This window comes from Gaeumannomyces tritici (assembly GCF_000145635.1).
Source record: "Gaeumannomyces tritici R3-111a-1 unplaced genomic scaffold supercont2.4, whole genome shotgun sequence".
Taxonomy (NCBI): Eukaryota; Fungi; Ascomycota; class Sordariomycetes; order Magnaporthales; family Magnaporthaceae; genus Gaeumannomyces; species Gaeumannomyces tritici.
In genome coordinates this window covers 1,913,602-1,933,011 of record NW_008804548.1, presented here as the reverse complement: position 1 = coordinate 1,933,011, position 19,410 = coordinate 1,913,602, and the positions used below count along the sequence as shown (strand labels likewise).

At 59.1% G+C, this 19,410-nt stretch overlaps 3 protein-coding genes across 3 annotated transcripts; 2 read left to right on the top strand and 1 right to left on the bottom strand.

The window, feature by feature from the left end:
- Positions 1-36: 36 nt before the first annotated feature.
- On the bottom strand, positions 37-10,897 carry GGTG_08082 (hypothetical protein; the record flags this gene model as incomplete). Its single annotated transcript, XM_009225919.1, has 2 exons — positions 37-10,692; positions 10,753-10,897. The coding sequence occupies 2 exons, from the start codon at positions 10,895-10,897 to the stop codon at positions 305-307; spliced, it is 10,533 nt and encodes a 3,510-aa protein (XP_009224183.1). The 3' UTR covers positions 37-304.
- Positions 10,898-12,098: 1,201 nt separating this feature from the next.
- Positions 12,099-12,752, top strand: GGTG_08081 (hypothetical protein; the record flags this gene model as incomplete). The annotated part of the gene is made up of 4 exons (XM_009225918.1): positions 12,099-12,115; positions 12,223-12,312; positions 12,586-12,619; positions 12,723-12,752. 4 exons carry the CDS (start codon positions 12,099-12,101, stop codon positions 12,750-12,752), a joined length of 171 nt encoding a protein of 56 aa, XP_009224182.1.
- Positions 12,753-14,408: 1,656 nt separating this feature from the next.
- GGTG_08080 (hypothetical protein) lies at positions 14,409-18,015 on the top strand (the record flags this gene model as incomplete). The annotated part of the gene is made up of 3 exons (XM_009225917.1): positions 14,409-15,213; positions 16,403-16,615; positions 16,685-18,015. The coding sequence occupies exons 1-3, from the start codon at positions 14,463-14,465 to the stop codon at positions 18,013-18,015; spliced, it is 2,295 nt and encodes a 764-aa protein (XP_009224181.1). The 5' UTR covers positions 14,409-14,462.
- Positions 18,016-19,410: the final 1,395 nt, after the last annotated feature.

Here is a 19,410-nt window from a genome sequence, read left to right as displayed (position 1 = left end):
CATGGTCCAACAGCTAGGCGGGTCGCCAAGAAGGAGCCGTTGAGAAGAGTTTATCATCATTCATTTGACTGTTTAGTATCTATTACATATGTCCTCCCTCTCGTATCGCATGTCGTCGCGTGCGTCGTGACAAGTTATTATCATCCCCCCCATGGCCATCCTTTGAAAAAAAAAAAAGAAACCACCCTTGAGGATGGAAAAGTCAACAACGCCGGATAGGTCTAGCCCAGACAAACGAAAAAAAGAGCCCGAAGTCAGCGGTTCTAACAGCACACATTACTTCGTGACAAAGCCATCCTTCCGCTCAAGCAAACAGCTTCTTGAAGACGGCCCTGAACCCCTTGCCCTCCTTGTCCTTGAACCTGACCTTGTTCTTCTCCTTCTCCAACGGCCGATCCTGCCTCTCCCGCTCGTCGTCTCTGTCTCGCCTTCTCTTCCCGTCCGCCCTGTCGTCGGTGCTCGCGCGGAGCACTCCCGGGGGGACCGCCGCTGTTCTGCTCTGGTCTGGCGCCGACGCCGCCGTGGCGCGACGACGCCGCTCCACGCCCGGAGAGTCCGGCGGCGGCGCGGTTGCCGACGCCGACGCCCTCCTCTCGGCCCGCGCGCGGCGGTGGTGTTCCCGATCCCGCCCGGAGCCGCTCCTCGGCGACGGTCCGGCTAGTCTCTCGGCTGGAGAGGCCGGGACGGAGCGGGGCACGCGGTCGCTCGGTAGCGTCTCGGCCACCTCATCGGGGTGCCGTTCCCTGCTGTTCCTGCGAGGGGAGGCTAGGCTCGCCGAGTTCCTGGCCGCAAACGAGAAGCCGTCCCGAGATGATCTCCTCGACGACCGGTCTGTCAAGGAGCGCTCCTCCGCCGCTCGCCGAGCTTGCTCGGCTACTCCTTCGCGAGCTGCCTGCAGCCTCCGAGTGTCCTCAGATGTTCTACTTGATCCCTGTCGCGAGCAGGTTGTGCTTGATCGCTTCGGCGTGCCGAGGTCCCATTTGACACCGTTGCTAGGCTCCAGCTTTGTCGAAGACGACGACGACGATGTGGACTTGTGGTGGTGGTAGTGTGCAGAGTGCTCGTCCCTCCTCCTCCTGCTGCCGCCGCCTGTAGCCGCCTGGGACGCCGCCGCCCTTGCGGCAAACGATGATGACACTGTGTCAAATTCCCCCCCGACCGGCAGCGCCTCCGAGGCTGTTGCCGCCCTCCTGTGTGCCCTGGGGTTGAGATCGGGGATCTGTGTTGTGCCGTATTGAACATCCGGATCGGACTCTACCACGCTCTTTCTACGCTTGACGCTGAAGAGTCGCCTAAAGGGTGTCTTCGTCTCCGGCTCCTTGGTTGCAGGCTGTGTGCTTTGCCGCCGCGAGTTGCGCTCCTCGCGGGCCTTAGCGGCGGGGCTGGATCCCGCACCGGCAGTAGCTGCCAGGCCCGCCACCCCAGCGACCGCCGTGGCCGCCAGGACGGCCGTGTCACTGCCCTTGCCGCTCCGCTGCGAGTCGGAGCCGCGGCGCTCGCGGCGCTCGCGAGCCGCCTGACGCTCGGCGCGGCGCCTCTTGTACTCATCCTCCTCCTCGGGAGTGAGGTGCTTGGGCTTGTGCGGATTGTCGGAACCCGAGCGAGCCGAGACGTCACCTTCTTCACGATATCTGCGGTGGCGGTGGCGGTGGTGGTCCCTGCCGTCATCATCCCGGGCACGGGCATGGCTTGAACCAGAGGGGTCCTCGGAGTGACGGTGATGGTGGTGGTAGCGGCGGTGGCGGTGTCGCTCACCTCGGCCCGAGTCCGGATCGTGCGTCCGGGACGATCGAGACCGCGATTTGTCGTCTAAGAACAGGTCAGCAACGGAATCACGAAGTGCTCCCTCTTGCCTCCCTACGCTGCCCTCGGCTGTGACTGTCGATGTCGACCCCTCGGAACTCAGATAGAACGGGTCGTCGTCAAAGTCAAACCCCCTCTCCCACTTGGTGCTTGCTAGATTTGGTGATCCCCTTGGGCTGAGAACCTCAGCCGTGGCGTATATAACCACCGCAGTCGCAATCATGTCCTCGGCGTTCCGAACAGATAGCTTCTTCTGTCTCTGGAGGCTCTTCTGCGTCACCAACGGATCTTCTGGGTCTGGTAGTACCATTCCCGGGGTCGGTGCTCGCATCAGGTCGGTGCTGCGGAAGCTCGCCAGGCTCTTGGGCTTGAAAGGACGCAACAAGTCCGTCTGCGTGCCCATGTCCATGTAATACGGCTTGACGTCAGTGCTGCTGACACTGGTATCTTGCACGGTCCGACCGACCTCTGGATCCTCGTCAAAGACTTGGCCAAACGAATGGACTGGAGCTGCCCTGTCCGGTGATGGGAGGGCCTGGTCTTCCTCGGGCGATGCAAGTTGGTGGGCTGCAGTGAGACCGGCGGTCCCAACCACAGCAACAGCACCGACGGCCAAGGCTGCTTCCCCAGGGCCAAAATCGTACCCATGGTCAAGCTGGTGATAGGGATACGACACCCACTCTGTCTGCACTACGGCCTCAGCGGGCGCGGCCCCTTCAGGCGCCTCGGAACTAGTTTCGTGCTCAACAGGTGCAGGCTCAAACGACTCTTGGCGTAGCATGCCCTCGGCGATGTATCCCGCATGACTTCCACTGGCGAAAGAGAAGTAGTCGCCTTGGAAGGGCACCGGAGCCGGCGGAGCCTCAGGCTCGGCAGACGGCTCAATGACAGGAGGGTAGCCATAAATGACATCTTGCTCTGTGGGTGCTGCTTCGACTGGCTCATAAACTGGTGCATACTGGGCTGCCATTCCGATGTTCGTCCCCGATGCCGGCTCTCCAAGATAATAGTTCTGGCTGGCATAAAGCGGCGACATCCCATACTCTGGGGCGGGTTCTTGGAATACATAATCTTGGGCGGCCAGCGCAAATGTGTCGCTAGCGCCTTGTTCGACTTGTGGGTCGCTGACTGCCTCTGAGCGTCCAGCACCTGGCTCTTCAGCTTGGGCAACGGGCTGACTTTCCACTGGCTCAGTAGCCGTTTCGGTCCATGGCTCGACTGGAACCTGGTGGAAGACCTCATCAGTAGGCTCCGTGGCTGGTTCGGGTTCGACAGGCGCGGAATCTTGGGCAACCTCGACTGCCGCATCTTCCCCGATGGTGGCGACTGGTTCGGGCAGAAGCGCTCCATCTCCCTGTGCCTCTCGAGCCGGCTCTTGAGCTATCGCAGCCTCGGATGCACCCTCAGACACAAGGGTCCCAGGAGTTCTGGGGACGACGTCTTCGGAAAATCCATACTTTTGGCGGAGAGGCGAGAAGGCCACGGGACGGAACGCGGTTGGCGTGAAGGCGGCATATTCGGTGACGAAGGAGTCGTCCATGGCAGAGTCCTCCATGTCGGCGTCGACGGCGGTGCCAGGCGCGGCACGACGAGGAGTGGTGGGTATGGCGGGAGATGCTGCAGGGGGCTCGGTAGGGGAATTTAAAGCCAAGTCGGAAGCAGGCTCGTCTATCAGCCTGGTGGTATTGTCGGCCAAGGGTTTATCGACAGGGTCCGCGACAGGGTCCGTGACAGGGTCCGTGAGCGGGTCGGCGGCGGGTTCCGTGATTGCGTGTGCGGTGGGTTCCGCGCCCGCGGCCGGCTCCGCAATTTCCTCGGCAGCAGCCTCGAGTTGGGCTTCGAGTTGGGCTTCGAGTTGGGCTCCTATGGCCGGGCTAACCACCAACTCGGGCCCAACTGCGGGCGCAGAATCGGAACCGTGTCCAGCAGCGCCCTCTTCGACAGCCTCAGCAGCGCCCGCAGAAGCTGCCTCCTCAGGAGGTTCGGTGGTTGACTCGGCAGCAGCCTCGACAGGCTCCACCACGGAATCACCTGAGACTAGTGGTTCGATTGGTGCCACGCCAGTCTCTGCTCCTTGTGCAATATCATTGCCACCATAAGTGCCCACGGCCTCGGTCGCCTGATCAGGCCAGCTTTCTTCGTTTGTGCCGTCTGCTCGAGTCGAATCTGTGATGTCCGTTGCCGCCAGTCCATCCGGTGCTTCTTCGCGCAGGGCTTGCTGTTGCTGCTCCATCTCCTCCTCCGCGCTTCCCTTCACCACTGCGAAATCTTGATCCTGCAGCAGAATCTTATCGGCGTTTTCCATGACGCCTTGGTCGCTTCTCCCTTCTTCTGCAGCAGGGGAGACATGGGGGCCATCGACGCCCCTGGGCTGGCCACCAGCCTCTAGCAAGCTCCCTTCCCCAGATTGACAACCAGACACAGTCACAGCCTCCCCCTCATCTCCACCTTGGGAGTGTACGATTAACAAAGATGGGGACTCACCTTTGTCCGACTTTTCTTGCTCTGCGATCACGACCAGGACCGGAATTGGCCCAACAGTATCCTTGCTCTCCTCCACCTCCAACACATCCGTCCTCACCTCAACCGCCTCATTCGCGAGATCATCAGCTGCTGCCGCCGCCGCAGGCTCAGGGTCAGAGGCTTCCTCGGGGGTAGGGGCCGCTTCAACAGCAGCATCGAAAACGACTTCTGTTGCTGGAACTGGCTCGGCAGCGGCCGCTTCTGGAGCGGCCTCTTCTAGAGCAGGCTCTGCAGCTGGAGTCTCTTCGAGGGGAGTCTCTGCAACGGACGTCTCCTCGGGAGCTGCCTCGGCAATTGGTGCCTCTTCGGAAACTGGTTCGGGAACGGTTTCTTCAAGAGCAGGCTCTGCAACTGGGGCTTCTTCTGAAGCTGGCTCGGCTGCTGCCTCTGCTACAGAAGCTTCAGCGTCAGCCTCTACGGCTAGGGCAGCTCCAGCAGCGGACTCGTCTTCTGGGACAGGCTCTGCAGTTGCCTCTGCGACGGGCGCTTCTTCAAAAGTGACTTCTGCTGCTGGGGCAGGCTCTGCAGCAGACGTTTCTTCAGGGGCAGCTTCTTCAGTCGGGATAGCCTCAGAAGTGAAAGCTTCATCAGCAGAAGATTCTTGCAGAGGAGGCTCAACAGCGGGTGCTTCCTCGGAGGCGGCTTCCGCGACTGGAGAAGGATCTGAGGCGAGCTCTTCCCCAGAGGCAGTTTCAGCGATCGGGCTAGCCTCAGTAACGGGAGCTTCGTCCAAAGCGGTTTCGGCAGCGGGCGCTTCTTCAAAAGCGGCCTCGGCGGCGGCGGCATCAGCCGCAGGAGCCTCTCCCGGAGAAGGTTCTGCAGCTGCCTCCACAGCTTGCGCTTCGTCAGAGACTGTTTCTTCAACTGGGGCCTCATTGGGAGCTGGCTCTGTCGGGGCAATCTCGGGAGGAGCTCCATTAGTGGGAGCATCTTCTGGGGCAGTGTCCTCTGGGGCAGCGTCCTCTGGGGCAGCGTCTTCTGGGATAGCTTCCGCAAGAGCAACCGCTTCATCAGTGACAGCATCCGCAGGAGATACCTCCTCGGACACAGGTTCTGTGGCTGGGGCCTTCTCAAGGGGAACATCTGCTGGGACCGCCCCTGTGATAGCCTCTTCGGAATTTGGCTCTGCGGGAACAACCACCTCTTCGGGGATAGCCCGTGAAGTCACTTCTGCGGCTGGGCTCTGCTCGGCAACGGGATCTGGGGTTTCTTCCGCTGCGGCCTCTGCGGGCGTAAGGTCTTCCTCGAGAGTAGCCTCTTGAGTAGGAACCGCCATAATGGGTATCTCAGTAGGAGGCTGCTCTGGTGCAGATGCGGCAACTGCCTCCGGCTCAACGTCTGCAGAGGCAGCTTCTTCGGAGACAGCCTCTGGTGAGGGAACCTCTGGGCTAGACTCTGCAGGAGCATGTGCTTCTTCTGCAGAGGTTTCAGCTGGAACGAGCACCTCTGCAGCCATTGCATCTTCTGGGCCAGATTCTACCTCGGGGGCTGGAGGGGGAGCCTCCTTCAGAGCGGGGGTCTCTTCTGCCGCACCCTCCTCAACGGATGATGCCTCTGCAGGCGCAGGGGCCGCCTCAGAGGCGGATTCTTCGACCGGTGCGGGGGTATCTTGAGCAGCGAGCTCTTCTGTTTGCGCAGGCTCTGGCGCAACATTTGCTTCGTCCGATCCCGGCTCCGCAACCGGCGCCTCGAATGGCGCCTCGGCTGGCGCCTCGTTGGAGATCACTGGAGCTGGCTCCGCAATAGTTTCGGTAGGGTAATCGGCAGGGATGTCTGCAAGGCTGTCACCTTCCTTCCCGCTAGCCGCCGTACCAACCACAGTACAGGCGGCACCAGCAGCGGCCACCATTGCGAGGGATAGATCTGATTTCTCCGTCGAAGCATCTGCATCACCGCAAGTTTTGGTGGGAGCACCGCCAAGCGCTTCAACTCCAGCATCGCAGGGAGTATCGGCATCGGCAGGAGTATCGTCTTGAACATGGGCAGAAGAGTCGGCAAGTGCAGTAGGAGGTGTATCCGCGGGGACCTCATCATTGGCAAGGTCCTCAGACTCGTTAGCGGGCTCCGCGACATCTGCCTTGACTTCAAGGGCCTCAACCGGAGCAGTGTCGTCTCGGGCATTTGTCTGCTCGCCCGTAGCCTCGGCCTCTGAGTTGGCGATTGGGGCGGCCCCGTGTGCAGACTGGTCTTCGGCGTCGATGGCCTTCTCCTCGGTCACCTCTTGGGGCTCCGCAGGGGAGTCGGCCTCAGACTCAACCCCTTCAGTTTCGGTGATAACATCTTCGACTGGCTCGCTCGCAGCTTCGGGCTCCACTGTAGTGACCTCTGCAGTTTTGACGTTCGGCTCGGCGCTAGCAGCCTCTTCCGGTGTAGAACCCTCGGTGGTGTCCGATGTCTCTGAATGTGCCGAGGTGTCTTCCGTCATCAAATCAACCGTGACTGAGGTCTCTTCAGGAGTAGTCTCTGCAGTAGCGGGCTCAGAAACCACCTCATCCGATTCCGGAGCCTCGGCGGCTGGCTCATCCTCCACAACCGTAGCTTCCACGGCAGCAGCGGCCTCTTCGGGGACCGCAACCTCCTTTGCATTGAGATCTTCCAGAGCCAGGACTTCTTCAGCGGGAGAGCTCTCTGTGGCGGCTGGTGCCTCCTCTGCGACAGCAGTTTCTTCGACAGCAGGATCATCTTTGGGGATGATATCCTCCGTGGCAGGGGGTTCCTCCGCGACATCAACTTCCTGAGCAGCAAAGGCTTCATCGACGGTAGGGGCTTCATCGCTGGCGGCGGCCTGGTTGGCGGCAGGGGCCTCATCAGTGACAGAGGTTTCCTGGGTAGCAAGGGCACCATTGACGGCAGGGGCTTCGTCGTTGGCGGCGGCCACGTGAGTGGCAGCAGCTTCCTCCGTGGGGGATTGTTCAATGGCTGCAGCCTCCTCCGAAACAGGGCTTTCCACGGCGACCGGTGCTTCATCAGTGGCCTCGACAGCCTCTTGAGCGCTGCTGTCCGTTGCTACAGGGTCCGTTGCGTGTTCGGCTAACGGAGGGATATCCTCTGTCGCGATTTCTGGCGTATTGCCTTCTGGTACCTCGGCGGGAGGCGGAGCATCTGCGGTGGGCTGTTCGGGCGCCGAAGGCTCGGCAACCGCAATCTCGCCGTCGGGCATTCCGTTCGATTCTGCTGGCTCAGTGGCAGCGGCTTCGGGCCCAGTCGCATCTTGCTGCTTTGCCTCCCCTAGTTCTGGCGCTTGGGAGTTCTGGACAGAAGGATGAGCCGCGTCGTCGGTCGCAATAGTGTCGACGGCTGTCTCTACAGCCGCAGGCACAACTGCGTCTGGCTTGGGCACCTCGGGGGCTTCGGCGGCAGCCTCTGGTGAGGGGCCTTTTTCCACCTCGGGAACATCCGCTACTGTTGGCTCAGTCTCGCTAGTACCTGCCTCTTCCGTTCCTTCCGGAATAGCTTCAGTGGTCTCAAGAGGCTCCGGCTGAGTTGGAGGCTCCGCCTCCGCTTCGCCTGGGACAGCACCAGAAGCAGGAGCTTCGTTGTCTGTTTTGGGTTCGTCTGCCACAGTGTCCGGAGTAGCAGAGTTCTCTGTCTCAGTAGCGGGAGCCTCATCCTGCGACCCCCCCTCAGCCTCGGGTTTCGTCGCCGTGATATCAGCCATATTGGTAGGTGAGGCTGCCGACCCTTCCACAGGCTCCACGGCGACCTCGTCTGCAGGCCCAGATGCGAGCTCTGGCGTGGGTTCTCCCTTGGCATCCTCGTTGGGACCAAGAGGAGATTCCTCAGTGAGGTCTGGGGTGGCTTCTTGCGCGGCGGCTTCGGCATCTAGAACACCCTCGAAGTTTTCGACTATTGCGCCGTCCCGATCCGACCCCTCTAGTGCAGAGGCCGGTTCCACGGCCGCAATCGTAGCCTCTGAAACCTGATCTCCCGACGCCTCTGGGGTCACTTCTCCAGTCTCAGATGTGGGGCCTGCTGGCACGGCATCGAGAGCTGCCACGATTGTATCGCCATCTGCTTCTTCCACGGGAGTAGATGCAGGGCCCACCTTGTTTCCGTCAGGCTGGGCTTCTTGTTGCGAAATGTCCGCCTTGTGCTCTTCGCCGGCCACATCCACTGCGGTACCCCGTACCACAGCTCCTGTCGGGGCAGCTTCGGTAGACTCCTCGGCCGGGAGCACAGTGAGGCCCTCCGACTCTGCTTGCTGTTCTGGGGCCGCGGCTGGCGCCTCGTCAGGCTCCAGGGCACACGCTGGTGTCTCCTCGGTATGTGGTTGCGCCTCTTCGGCAGGCTCTGTGATTGATTCTGTCGCGGTCTCCGTGGGCTCTGTAGTTATAGTAGAAGTCTCTTCAGGAGTGGGAGTAGCTTGAAAAGCGACGTCTCCCTCAGAAGCTCCAGGAACAGTCTCAGCAGGAGTATCGGCGGAAGCCTGGATGACGGATTCCACTTCCGCAACAGGAGCCTCTTCAGTGGCAGTCATCTCCTCGGGGGAGACCTCAGGAGCAGTGTCCGAAGTAGAAGTCACTTCAGCCACAGCCTCGATGGGAGGTCTCTCCCCCGGAGCGGCCGTCTCCTCGACAGCAGCTTCTGCCGGCGGGGCTTCGGAAACGGAATCCGTCGTGGAGGCTTCCGGGACAGTCTCTGCCACATCAGCTTTATGGGAGGTCTCAGGAGCGGAAGCATCAGGGGAAGTGTCGTCAGGGATGGCCTCGGCGGCAGCGGTTCCATGAATTGGCTCGAGTTCTGGCTCAGCCTTTGGCTCCTTCGAGGCGCCATTCTCGCCTTCATTCTCCCCCTCGTTGTTGACATTGCCAGTGACTTGCCCGGCAGGATCTTCGATATCCTGTTCCGAAGCTGGCTCGGTTATGCCCGCTGTATCTTGAACGACAGCCGCATCCGTAGAAGGTTCGGAGGCGTTTTCGACAACCAATTCCGGGGTAGACACTGCAGCTACTTCCGTTGTTGGCTCAGTGGTAGGTTCGGCGGTGGATTGTTCAGAAGTCTCGGCGACGGGCTCTGCAACATCGATAGTGGGTTCTGTGGTCAGCTCCGAAGAAGGCTCGGCAGCGGGCCATGCAGAAGGCTCGGCATCCGTATTGTCCTCAGCAGCCGCAAAAGCCGGCTCTTCGGGAGGATTTGTGGCGAGCTCGGCGGCAGCATCTAATCCGCCAGAAGCCGGTTTGACAGATGCCTCCTCTGCGGGCGCGACAGGAGCCCCCGCAGTAGGCCCAGCATCTATATCTGACTGCGGCGTAGCATCAGGCTCTGCGATGGGCTCACTAGGCTCTGCGGCGGGTACCCCGGCAACTTCATCACCTCCATCTGCAGATGCGGCAGCTGGCTCTGCGACCGGCTCTGTAGCTGGTTCCGCGGCGGATTCTGCGATTGGCTCGGCGGCGGGTTCCTCGGTAGGCTCTGTAACTGCCTCTGCAGCAGGTGCCTCTGCAGATGCATCAACTGGCTCGGCGGGTGCCTCGGTAGGCTCAACGGCTGATGCTTCGGCGGCGGGTGTCTCGGCCGCTTCAATATTAACATCTGCAGGTGCGGCAGCTGGCTCTGTGGGTGCCTCCGTAGGCTCGGTGGTGGGTGCCTCAGCGGCTTCTATATTTGCCTCTGCAGGTACGACGGCTGGGTTTGCAGTAGCCTCTGCGCTTGGTTCTGTGATTGGCTCCGGAGTGGGTGCCTCCACGGTCGATTCCACGAGTGCCTCTGCGGGTGCGGCAGCCGGCTCTGCGGGTGCCTCAGTAGGCTCGGCTGCCTCACCAGGCTCGGCGGCTTGGGTATTTGTCTCTGCAGGTGCAGCAGCTAGATCTGAAGCGGGCTCTGTCATCGACCCAGCGGTCGGATCTGCAGCTGCCTCTGGTACGGCTTCTAGTGCAGCGGCTTTCTTGCCCTTCTTTTTCTTCTTTTTTAGCGTGGCAGCCTGGTTTGATTCGTCATCGGCACCCGTATCCTCCTCAACTGGTGTGGGGGAGGGCTCGGTGCCGGACTCTGGTGCTGGCTCTACACCCTTCCTGCTCCTCTTCTTCGACTTGCCAGGATCTGGATATTCATCTTCTCCCGACTCCTCGGCCACTGTTTCTGGTTGTGCCGGTGCAGGCTGGGCAGCGCTCTTCTTGCCCTTCTTCTTCTTGGACTTTGCAGTGGCCCACGCATCGGTGTCGGATGCCTGAGTAGTGGTGTCATCAACAGTTGAAGTCACTATTGAGGACGTGACATCTCCCCAAGATTCCGTGTCGTCCAGTGCCGTACCCAGGCTCCCTGTGGAGTTCTCGAGTGAGGCTGACTTCTTGCTCTTCTTCTTCTTCTTCTTTTTTGAAGAAGTACTTGCGGGCTGCTGCCACGCATTTTCAGCCATTTGCCCATTGCCTGCGTCCACAGTCAGCTGCCGAATGCATCGCCAATGTTTTCAAACATCTGCAAACTTACCATACGCGGCCCCCTCGTCCTCTCTGCCAGAATCAGGGCCCATGAAGTACTGAACGTTGGAGTAATCGGCGAATACTGGAGCGTCGTATTTGGCAACTGCAATGTTGTCGAAATTTATGGTAGAGACTGCCGGTTGGAACTCCATTCCCAATCGCTGTAGAGTGGGAAGCCGGCGTCCTTATCAGCGTCGCGCAGGGCTGCATGGGCGTTCTAGGCCGCGCCGCGCCGACGACGTCACCGGCCTTGTGGAGATCTGTGTGTCGGCGTATGTTCCTACAGGTGCCTTTTTGGTGTAAGGGAGGTATCCTTGGAGCCACTTTGCGAGGACAGGTCGTGTGTCCAGTCTCTGGAATCGGGGAGGCCGTGTAAGTGGATCAAGATGTGGAACAAAGGTGAAGACCCGGACAGAGCTTCCTTGGGTATTGGGGGTATAGCAGGTAATGTACAATGCATAAAAACGAGGCTTTGGGCCGTCACGAAGGGCCGGTCAAGATTCGCAAAGACTTTTGCACTGGCAAGTCCTGGATGATGCCTGCAATAAGCTGGAGAAGGGGAAAGGGGGAACTGTTGACAGTGACCGCCAGAGACGAGAGGGGAGAAAAGTCTGTGAGGTGGTCAGGGGACCCTGGATCAGCTAAGGCCCTGGTGATCCACAGAAAAAGAATGGGCAAAAACAGAGCTATGAGCCCCACGGATGAACAAACAGTCTGCGGCAATCCAAAGATCAAAATTTTGACCTATGGCCGAGCTCAAATGATCAATATCGTGCCTGTGCATCATTGGCCCGATTACTGACCGGGTGGCGCCACGTAGTCGGAGAAGGGGGTGGACTGAGTTGTACGGGGTTCGGTACTGGGGGGGTGCTGGAGGACGGCATGGGGGAGTTGGAGGGACAATGGGCGGCGTGCAACCACCCAGTCCGTGTCCGTCTGTTTTTCGTAGGCGGGCAGGTACCTGGAGGCAGGTATCGCCTTCATCAAGCAGCCTGCAGCGCCTTGGCCAAGGCAGAGAAACACCAACGGGATGCTGTAATGGCCCTCACGGCTCCGGGGGTCTGCAGAGAGCCAGGCCGGACGGAACCATGCGCTTCACAAGCCTCAACTTTGGCCGCGCATGCATCGCGCTGCAGTAGTGCAGCGTGTCCCACAGCGGCAGGCCGCGGGGCTCGCGCTGACTGGGCAAGCCGAGGCGGCCGGCCGGATGACGGCCCAACTTGGTTGACCCTGACTGGTGCATGCCGGACCCCCTAGAACATGTACGTAGGTCGGGCACGCGTGATTTCAATGTGATGAGGGAAGTCGCACGGCATGCCGGACCCAAGTTTTTGGACATGATGGGCATTGGCCATGAATCGAGACGGCTGGTATGACATTGGGCCCCTGGTCCGTCGTCGGGTCGCCGGCATTGGACGGCTTCGCCTTGGTGCGGCTCCCCGCAACATCTAATACCGCAGTTCCCCGTCATACGCAGCCTTCAGCAAGATCGAGAGGTAGTCAGCGACAGCCGATGGCCAGAGAGGGAGGGAGGTGTCAGCGCTGATCGCGCAGAGCCCGCCATGCGGTGAGCCACCATCGTGGGGCCTGCAGCGGTGGGCGTCCGCCTCCCCCTCAATCCTATCGAAGGGCATAGGTGGACAGGGAGGCCGATTGCGCCGTGCTGGCTGCAGAGACCGACACAGACCGGTCGACCCCTGTTGCCAATTACCGGTTAGGTGAGTTATTTGTTTGGCCGGAGCTCGCCTCCAGGGGATGAAGGGTTGGATGGTTGGACGGATAGAGGGATGATTGATAGCATGACAGATAGTGATAGGGACTAACCCCGCCTTGCACCCAGCACGACTGAGATGATGCATGCGGTGCCTGGGCAGGTAGGTGGTAGGTGCTGTGTATGACCAGCAGCCGAAGCAAGACACGCCTACCTAGGCCTAAACAGGGCTTCAATTGACGAGCAATTGATCAAGCTGCAACCAGCCAGTTGCGGTGGAGGACGAGGCGGGTTGAGGCGGACGGGGACGAGTGGTGACAATTGTCGAATGGGCGCACCTCTCCAAGCCTGTGCTAGGTTGGGTGGGTTCGAGATTTGCTGGTCTGCTACGTGGCATGCAATTGGAGGCTAGGCGGCAGGAGCGCCCCTGCGACGCAACGCAAATGGCTCAAACGGCCCAATCCAGGCCGGCCGGCGAGCACAGGCCTGTGTGGGGCAGCTGCATGAGAGAGTGCCACTGCGTTCTTGGTAGCGGGCAGTCCAAGAGGGAATTGACGGAGGGAATTGACGGCAAGTGCGGAGAGAGGGGATGAAGCGATAGCCCAGCCCGAAAAACCACGTCCCACGGGAAGTGGTCCAGGCATCAATTGGCGAGTAATCGTCGGGCTCGCGTTCGATTGATTGATCCACTGGACCCCTCGCCGGCGGGCTGCCCACCTGCCGTGCCCGCGCATGTGCTAACTGCACAGTCGATCACCAAACCATGGCTAATGTTAGGTCGCCTCTGTTGTCCGCTCACACTCGCTTCCATCGATTGCGTGCCACTGCAATCTGGCCATGTGCAACCAGCCATACACGTGCTCGGCTTTTGGCGGCAGAAAGACGTGCGTGTGTTGAAGACCACCTGCGCAGCGGAAGAAGCACGTGTAAATTGCACGATACTCGTTTTTGTTGGTTTGAGGGCTTTCCAGAATCTTAGGCACGCCATCATCCGAGTCAGGAGTCATGAGTCCTGGTCTTGTTCTTCACCCAAATCTAAAAATCCAAGGCATGGGCGCTCCACGTCAGCCTCGGTCTGCCTTCTCCAAGACCGTGGTGCCCTCAGCTGGAGCACCTTGTCTTCAATGCGGTGGATCTTCCGGCACTTGCCTGCCCTTGCATGTTTGGTACGATCATCGATGTCAACCTCTCCGTTGGTTGTTGGCGCGTGCGCCAGAAGACGAGTCGAGACGGCAGACGTCTCTGCTGCTCTTCAATACGATAGGAACCTTTCGTCGCTGGAAAGGAGTCCTTTCCCGACCCCAAGTAATTCGATATACAGATGCATTTCCTTGTCCCAATGCAGCCTGCCTCGTCCTCTTCCAGCCTTGGTTACTCAACGCAGGTAGCAACAGGTGAAGGGCATCTTCGACCTCGCCTTTATAACTTCAACTACCTTTGAGTTGCGTGTCCATTCCCAGACTTGGAGGCATCATGTCAGGCTTCAAGTTTTGGGGCGAATAATCCTATGCCGGCCACCGCCCTTGGCCACTTTGGAATCCGAACTGTTAGAACTGCTAGAATTTTCTAATGATCTTTGATGCGTGTTTCTTATGTGTGGGCTTCTTTGTTGCGGAACTGGAAATGACTGCTAATCAGCACAGTCCCTCTTTCTGAATGATGATAACATTATATCGCATCAGATAGTCTTTCGTTTCTTTGAGCCTTTCCAAAGCGACAGCACATATTTGCATGAATGGACGTCTTTGCCCGCGTCAGGAAGACGAAGCTATAATATGCCTCCCATCTACTGCCTGGCGAGCGCCCATACTCTTCCATCTTCACTCTGCCTCTCACGCATCTTAGCCATTCCGTCTGACCCGCGAGAACACATACCGCTCCGCACCCGCAGTTCACAGACACAACATAAAGCATCCTTTGTGATGGCTACACGCAGAAGCCGCCGTCGGTGGCGCCATTCGGGGACTCGAGGGAAACGGGTAGCCTCGCAAGCCAACGGGGACGAGATGGTCGCGCCTGACAAACAACCGACGCCGGGGCACGCCGAAAGAGACAACTCAATCATCGTCGAGCAGGTTCGCCGCTATCTCAGCAGCACTGGCCCGGAGATCCTGGCAGCCCATGACGGCCATGTCCCCGGCACAATTCTGGAAACTCCCCAAGGGCAGGCATACGTCGGTGATGCACTCGTCGAAATGGCTGTACAGTGGATGGATGTCCGCTGGCGCGCACTGGAGGGGTACTGGGGGCGCGAGGAAGCGCCGCCGAAACGTCTCAGCCCACGGCGCCGTGTAAAAGACACGAAGAACTACATCAACTCATTCATCCATGGCGGGAATCTGCGCCACGACACCGTCATCACAAGCATAGGCTACGCCAAGAACCGGCTGGACGACGGCTCGAACAAGAAGGACTACGAGTCAATGCAAGAGCATCAGTTCTACGGGACTTATGGGATTGAGTTGGAGTTCGCAGAATGGCTCATCCAGCAGCAGAAGCCGCAGGATCCGCTTGCCGTGGGTGCGATCGACTATCCTCGCGTGATCAACATCATCGACCGCTACATCACGTGCTACGCAGAGGAGACTCAAATCAACAAGGGCATCATCAAGTCCAGCAAGAAGCGCAAGCGAGATCCTAGTGTTGGGACTGCTAAGTATAAAAGGTTTATGGACACCGTGAGCCAAATTTGCGCCAATGGACGAGTGAGGAAGAGCCCGATCGCCGACGAGGACCTCAAAAAACAGCTGAAAGATCGTGAGAGAGATCTGATACGAGTCTGTTCGGTGTGGCCGTCGTGGACCAAGTTCGAGAACAAGCCAAGGTGGGCGGTGACGCAAGCCGACCGTTTACAAGAGAGCTTTGGGAGAGTCATAAGGCATTGAAAGTGGACAGGAGAGGGCTTTCCTATTGTTTTCTCTTGTGCCTTTGAGTCTGTTTTGCTTATACTGTATCCTTTCCAGCTTTCCATCTCCCTTCATCCCCTATGATACCATCCACGTCCAACGTCTTCTCGTTTGATGGCGTCCATTCACATTGTTATCGCCCTTCTGATCACATCTCTTTTACCATACTATCTCGATCTTGTTTGTTTCCTTTGGGGCGCATTTTGCTTAGGAGGGAGGACTTCTTCGTCCGATGAATCGGGTGTGGAGCTTTGCCTACAAACATGACTAGAATTGTGCATGAGATGCATCCTATTATTCCGAAGCACAATAGACAGCCCGTAGATCGATCTTTCTAACTATTTTTTGAAGCCCTGAATCGCTTGCCGACAAGCATACCGTCCATTGAAGCCGGTTTCTTCGAGCCCAGCGACACCCGTCGTATTGTGCCAACAGCATTGACGTAGCCATACATGGCAGGCTTGTTTGGGCCTTCGAGGTGTTAGTAGGAGGGGTGACCAATCAGAAGCTTGACAGGGATCCAAAAAGGGCAAGTGCAGGGGAGTTGTGGGTCCAACGTTCCTCCTTCCCGCCGCGTTTGCGCCGCCTTCGGGCAGATCCCACCTGAATCCAACGACGACATTGGGTGGCAGGGTAACCATCTGATAAGGCTGAGGGTTCTAGCTGCATCAAATCTATCTCAGTGTCCGCGACAGGCCATGACACAACAAACTGTTGTTTTCGGCGCGGGTAGACTCGAGCAGGGCGTGGCGACAAGCAACCAACCTGACAGACCCAACAAAGCCCGAGGCGCTTGAAGATCATCCAACCCCGTCGGCGCTTCTACCTGGGCGCCATCGTCAGCCGCTACGAGGATCCCATTGACGCGGTGAGCCCGCCTTGGTTGCTATTCACGCTGAATAGAAACAGGCGACTTCCTATTGTTGTCCTAGATAAGCCTCACAATACGAACCGCTACTATTACTCGACTTCTCCCAGCCGCGGTCCGCCCTCGAATTCCTGAACTCCTCCACCTCACTCCTCCCATCCGCCCAGCCCAGCGCCAGGCGAGCAGACCGCGGACGAGTCCCAGGCCAAGTCGGACGGCGGAAAAGCCTCGAGGAAGACGCCGACAAGATCCCGTCACCTGACGGCCGACAACAAGATGACATCCCAGGGCAGCGTATCGCCGTCGACCGCGGTGGCACTGACGGCATCGCGGTTCTTCGATGTGGATCTCTTTAGCGATCCTATCGTGAAGCCCAACTTTTCCGGTGAGCCGAGATTGCTAAAGTGCCTCCCCGAGTGCCTTGACCAAAGCTAACCCTGCTTACTCCTGCAAGCTCGCTCGAGTGTCGGTGGGTTGCGACTCCCCGCGGACGCCTACAGCAACCATGCGCCGACTAACATTGCCCAAGCCCCGTCCGGCGCCAAAGCCGTGCCGGCTGCGCTAGCGCGGGATGGTCGAGTCAACGTCATGGCCATAAGCCACCTCATTTCGCCGCCGACATCGCCGACATCGCCGGGGTCGTTTGAGGAGCAAGGCAATGTGGTCTACAATCTGTACCCGCCTCAGGGCCCACCCAGAAAGGCAGTCGTCGAAGAATTGAACCAGGGCAGGCACGACGAAGAGCCTCCGGCGAAGCGCCAGAAGCTGGACCCCCTCCAGCCTCCCGTGTCGGCTCTACGCCGCTACTCGGCTCGCGCGCAGGGCCGCCGCACGGCGACGAAGGCGGACCGCATCTGGAACTTCCTCCCGCAGGAGATCCAGCTAAAGATCTGGGACATCGCACTCGAGGACGAGCTGGTCGGGCGGGTCGTTGTGGTGCAGAACCGCAACTCGCCGTACTTCAACCACCACGCGGAGGGCAGTGTCAATATTACCCCAGACCTCTCCAGTGTATCGCAGCAGGCGCGCGGCGAGTTTGAGCGCCACTACAAGAAGATGTTCGCCCGCATCCCCCTCAAGTCCTCGCAGACGGACTTCATCCGGGAGCGTCTCAGTTTGCTCCGGCCAAGCATCGAGAAGGCGCTGCAGCCCATCAAGGCGCTCGAGGTCGGGGACAAGTTCTGGAGAGACCGCTACAATGTCCCGAAGCGCACGGCTCCGCTGCAGCATAAGCCGACGCTCGAAAACATCATGGAGCATGGCAGGGCGACCATCAGGCTCATGCTCGACACGGCCGAGGAGCAGTGGGTCAACGTGGACAAGGACATTATCCAGTTCGAGCCGTGCTGCGACGGCTGCCGCGCGACGCACTGCGTCAAGCGGCAATTCACGCTGCTGGACCGCGAAGCCGTGCGCTTCATATGCGTCAAGGGCGAGCCCCATTGGGTCGCGTCGGCGCAGGTCCGGCCCTGCTGGTCCTCACTCTCCGAGGTGTTCCCCAACGCCGAGACGCTCTACCTCGACGTCGAGAAGACGGGCCCGACGGCGCTCATCCGGGCCAAGCGCGTCATGGTCCGCGTCCGCCCCGAGGGCATCCTGCACCACCACGTCGCCTGCCTCGCCGCCTTTGAGCTGTGGAAGCGCGGCGAGGGCAAGGACAAGAAGCTGAGCCGCATCGAGCTCGTGAGCGTCTACGAGGAGCGGCCGAGGCGCCGCGGCAAGCCCGACGGCATGCAGTACCCCCGCGCCGTGGTCGGCACAGACAACATCTTCATCATTCGCTAAGCGGGGGGGCTTGGCCATCGCGATCATTTCAAGAAACATGTCGAGGCATGAAAATCCTACCGAGATGTTATATGGTGATGATTTCACGGATATGCTGCGTTTGTAGCTCCCCTTTTCCAGTCTCTGCTTCTTTCCCTGCCTCTATTCCTGCCTCTATTCCTGCCTCTATTCCTGCTTTTTTTTTCTGCCTCTTTCTTCCCCATATTTCATCTTTCCCCTCGCATATTCTTTGCCCTCTCGCCTTCCCTGCCATAGTTGCCCCTTTCTGGTTTCAGAGCCTTTCTTGGCTCATCTCCAACTACGCTTCTGGTTCGGCAGCTCCCGTTGGCTCGTTGTGGCTCGCTTCTTCGCGGGCGCAGCTTCATGCTGCTCACATTGCCTTCTAGACACATGCCATATTTGAAGCATTTTTATTGGAAGGACGGAAGGAAGGAGATGGCATATCAAAGGCGAACCATGAGCACGGAGCACACGACACGTACACACTCGGATGGAGGAATCTCATTTCCAAGCAGTCATGTCACGTTTGCGAGGGCTATTTTAGTTTGCAGCATGCGTTCCCACTCACTCCTTTGCCCTCGTCCCCAAGATTGGCTTGTCTCGTGGTTTCTCTTCAATCAGTACATTTAGTATTCGGCTTCTGACCGAAGCAGTATCTTCCACTCGGATCTTGCTGCCCGGCGCCCGTTGTGGGGTGGCATTGGGCTTTCTAAATAGATGCTGCCTCAAGGCACAGTATCTACTACTAGCTGCCGATTGTCGTCCACTCAACGCGAGCCTTGAATAAAGATCAATCTCTCAAGACCAGAAGAGTGGCAACGTGGTGTCGACGACGGTCGGCGACGCGGCGAGAGAGCGAATTGCTCAATTCATCCAAGCTGCGTCAAATGTAGACCCAAAGGCCTCGGCGAGCTTCGGGATCAAGCAGAGAATAAGCAGGCTCGGGCAATTGCATCCACGCCGCACTCTCGGAGCTGCCCGCCCCTCCATCACCAACGGAATCCAGGCCGAAACTCGGCAAACTGCTGAAAGCAATCGAAATAACGTACATCCTATATGCTTCCTATTTCCTGTGTCGACCCTTGGATTGCTGGGTCCGAATAGATCAATGGCCGAATTCATCGTTGGCCACAGCAACACTCGAAGCCGAGCTTACTCACGCCCTCGAGGCCACTTGCGGTTACTCAGCAAAGCGTTGGCCAATACATCCACGCCGAACCCCCAAAATGCGTGGTTAATGGGTTCAAGTGCCCCTGAGCCCCTGTTGGCACGTTTATCCTGCTGATTTTTTGCGGCTCTTACACTAGACCGTACACGGGTTACGCCCACAGCATGAGGCAGTAGAGCAGGGAATGCGCGTTGGTAGACACGGGCGACGTAATGCTCTCAGGAGAG